The sequence below is a fragment of the Vombatus ursinus genome, unplaced genomic scaffold (genome assembly GCF_900497805.2).
Source record: "Vombatus ursinus unplaced genomic scaffold, bare-nosed wombat genome assembly UNPS02014801.1, whole genome shotgun sequence".
Taxonomy (NCBI): Eukaryota; Metazoa; Chordata; class Mammalia; order Diprotodontia; family Vombatidae; genus Vombatus; species Vombatus ursinus.
Genome location: NW_020954579.1, coordinates 187957 through 191479, shown reverse-complemented (window position 1 = coordinate 191479; position 3523 = coordinate 187957). Strand labels below are relative to the sequence as shown.

The following is a 3523-nucleotide window of genomic DNA, read 5'->3' as shown; positions in this document are numbered from 1 at the left end:
GTAATCCATGTCCCCATTTTATCTCCACCTGACTGTAAGCTCCATGAGGTCAGAGACCTAGTCTTATTTCATCTTACTATCCTTAGCATATATTAGCTATGTAGAATAGCTTTTTACATTATTCATTTAGTGACATTCTATCATGGGGCTCATCCAGAGAGTTTGGAATAGGTCATCGTTCTTTGCCTCTGAGAAGTACCTGTGGCACAGTGGGTAAGAGAACTGGTCTTGGAGCTGGTAAGCCCTGGGTCAGAGTCCCACATATCACCCACATTTTGTATGTATACATTAGATGCATAAGGAATATTTGTCGGATTGAATCTAGTTTCCCATGAAATCTACTTCTAATGTCCATTAAACAATGAGAAAAAAGGAAAAAAAATTATCTGCCAGAAATTATATAATTTATTTTGACTGGATTATTTTATCTTCTTTTCAAGGTAAAGTGAGATTTGATAGTCCAGAGGAGGAACAGTGAGATGGAAGAGATATTCTGAAGATAGATACCTCTGAAAAGAAGAAATTGACTGTGGTATCCTCAGGAAGGGGATGTTGGTGAGCAGTAAAGAGTTTTTGTTAAAAAGACCATAGAATCACAGAGCTAGAGATAGAGGTGGAGGCCTCAGAGGCCATCCCATTCCTTTTATAGAAGATAAAACTGAGGGTCAGAGAAATGAAGTCAGTCATACAGCCACTAAGGGACTAAAGCAAGATTTAAACCTAAATTGTCAGGTTGCAACAGCAACCTTCAACCTCTTGTATCACACACAGACCTTCTTTTTCTGTATCCTGGGCTATATCCAATTTTTTTTGTCTTTGGGGAATAAAAGCTGACCTCTGTCATGTAGTCTAAAGCAATCTTCTTGGGAGCTCTGGGACAAAGAATCAAAAATTACAGCATTGAGTGAGAAGGTGATCAATTCAAACATACGGTGTTCCCCATGGAGTTGACTTCCTGTTTTTTTTTTTTTTTTTTAACAGGTAGGCTCACAGCAGGTAGTGGGCTTACAGCAGTAGCAGCAGCAGGCTGGATGGCAGCCAGACTGGCCACAGTAGGATGGGCGGCAGCAAGAGGCCTGGGCCTGGTGCAGCTGACAGCAAGATGGGGGAGTGCAGCTGACCATGCAGCAAGGTGGCAGGCAAGTACCCTCAACCCTACAGTCTGGGCGGTACCACCTGGTACAGCAGCTCTCTCCTCCACAGCACTCGGGAACGTAACACCTGGTCCTGCAGGTGGTCTCACAGTTGGACCCAGAGCCTATCCCAGAGCCGATGCCACAGCCTCCCTGTTGGCAGCTGCTGGCCCCACAGCTGTCTTGGCAGCAGCTAGACCCACAGTTTCCCCGAGTAGAGCAGCTGGGGAAGCCACAGAAGCTGGTGGAGCAGGTGTTGCAGAAGGCCATGGTGTCAGGAAGTTTCTGGCAAAGAGAAGGTTCTCAAATTTAAGTGTCTCCTTGCTTGTTATACCTTTTATATGGCTTTCTCAGCTGTTACTTACACAGTGTTTAATAGCTCTTCCTTATTTTGGTCTTAAACAGTTTGCTTTTGAGACACCAATAGAGCTGTTAATCAAATTTTTCAGAAAGCTTTGAAAGTTGATTATATTTGGTTTATAATTAGGATTCATCATCATCATCAACATCAACATTATCATTATCATCATCATCATCAGTGTCTATTAGAGTTCACTGGATGCACAGTGCCAGAGCAAACAGGATCTGGCCTTTGCTAATGGGGTGCGGGTGGGGTGCGGTGCTGTTTTACCTTCAGAGGTGGTTACTATTATTCAACATTAACCCTTTAAAATTTACTATGAGTATATCCACTATGGTTAATAGATATTTCTGAATGAACCAGTGCCACTAGGACCCCACATCCTCTTCTCTAAAATAGGGCACATCCTATTTTAGCCAACAAGATAAGGTTATAAGAGAAGTCCTGGGAGTGAGGGGCGGGGTTGGAGTCTTGAGGTTGTGATTTGTCACTGTCAGTTAAAAACTCAGGAATGGCCTTACCCCAGTATGGTATAGTAGAAAGCAGGCCAGTCTTGCAGGAAAACTTGGGTTAAAGTCCTGACTGATACATTATAGCTGTGTAACCATGAGCAAGACACAGCCTCTTTCCTTATCTGTTAAATGGGGATAATAATAGCATCTTCACATAGGGTTGTTGTGAGGATCTAATGGGATATTTACTGGAGAAGGAAATAGCAAACCATTCCAAAATCTTTGCCAGGAAAGCCCCATGGACAATATTGACATGCTATGGGGGCAGCTAGGTGGTGCAGTGGATAGAGCACCATCCCTGAAGTCAGGAGGACTTGAGTTCAAATCCGGCCTCAGACCAAACACTTGACACTTACTAGCTGTGTGACCCTGGGCAAGTCTCTTAACCCCAACTGCCTAAAAATTTAAAAAAAAAATATTGGCATGCTATGGTCCCTGGAGTCAACAAGAGTTGGACGTGACTGAATGACTGAACAAGAACACAACAAGATTTTTAAAGTGCTTTACAAACTTTAAAGTGCTATAGAAATAATAGTTATGTTATATTATATCATGATATTTTGCCGTATCAAATTATTATGTTATATTAGCATATTATATCATATCATATACTAGGCAGGTAGGAGGTATAGTAGATAGAGTACTGGACTTGGAATCAGCAAGACCCAAGTTCAAATCTGACCCCAGACTCTCACTAGCTGTGTGACCTTAGGCAAGTCACTTAACCTCTGTTTGCCTCAGTTTCCTCATCTCTAAAATAGGGATGATAATTGTACTTGCTTTCCAAGGTTGTTGTAAGGATTAAATGAGATAATATTGTAAAGTGCTTTACAAATGTTAAAGCACTAAATAAATGCTATTTATTATTATTATTATTATTATCATTACTTAACCTCTCCTTGCCCCTAGGAAACCCCTCAAAATTCTAAGTAACAGAGAACTTGATGATCTGCATCCGGGAAGAGAGTTTCCAAAATGGGCATTCCATACACTGATGATTCCACTCCCTTCCTCCCTGAAAATTACAAGTCCAAGGGAGACATTGATATGACAAATATTGTCTATATCTGCTTTTTTTCTTCTTTGTTGGGGGAGCGGGCAAAGAATGTTTATTTAACTACTAAAATATCTAAGATGTGTGTGTGTGTGTGTGTGTGTGTGTGTGTGTGTGTGATATCTATGATCTCATCAGTGTAGGAAGTTGTGGGTGGGGTTTTTTTTCTATAAATGAAGATCTGAAACTTAGAGTTTTGGAAGGGGGATACCAGGGACACCGACTGGTAAATTAACTTTTCAGAAAGCCAATAGAAGAAAAGTTAATTTCATAAAAGTCTCAATAAAAGTTTAAATGATCTGGTTTGGGACTTATTAATCTTTTCTCTTTAAGAGCCTTTACGTAGAGGGATCTGTGGAAGAGCTAGGCAGGCATACACCTGGAGAGGTGACTCATTAAGAACTAGTGTAACATAATTATGTATCTTACACCAAAGTCCCTGAGGGTGACCAGACTTCACAAC

The 3523-nt window shown here is 41.1% G+C and overlaps 1 protein-coding gene across 1 annotated transcript; it reads right to left on the bottom strand.

Annotated features, from left to right (window-relative positions):
• Positions 1–958: 958 nt before the first annotated feature.
• LOC114051155 (keratin-associated protein 9-3-like) lies at positions 959–1412 on the bottom strand. Its single transcript, XM_027873362.1, has one exon. The coding sequence runs from the start codon at positions 1401–1403 to the stop codon at positions 975–977; it is 429 nt and encodes a 142-aa protein (XP_027729163.1). The 5' UTR covers positions 1404–1412; the 3' UTR covers positions 959–974.
• Positions 1413–3523: the final 2111 nt, after the last annotated feature.

Coding starts and splice junctions, on each gene's coding strand:
- LOC114051155 (XM_027873362.1), bottom strand. CDS start 1,403: ATGGCCTTCTGCAACACCTGCTCCACCAGCTTCTGTGGCTTCCCCAGC.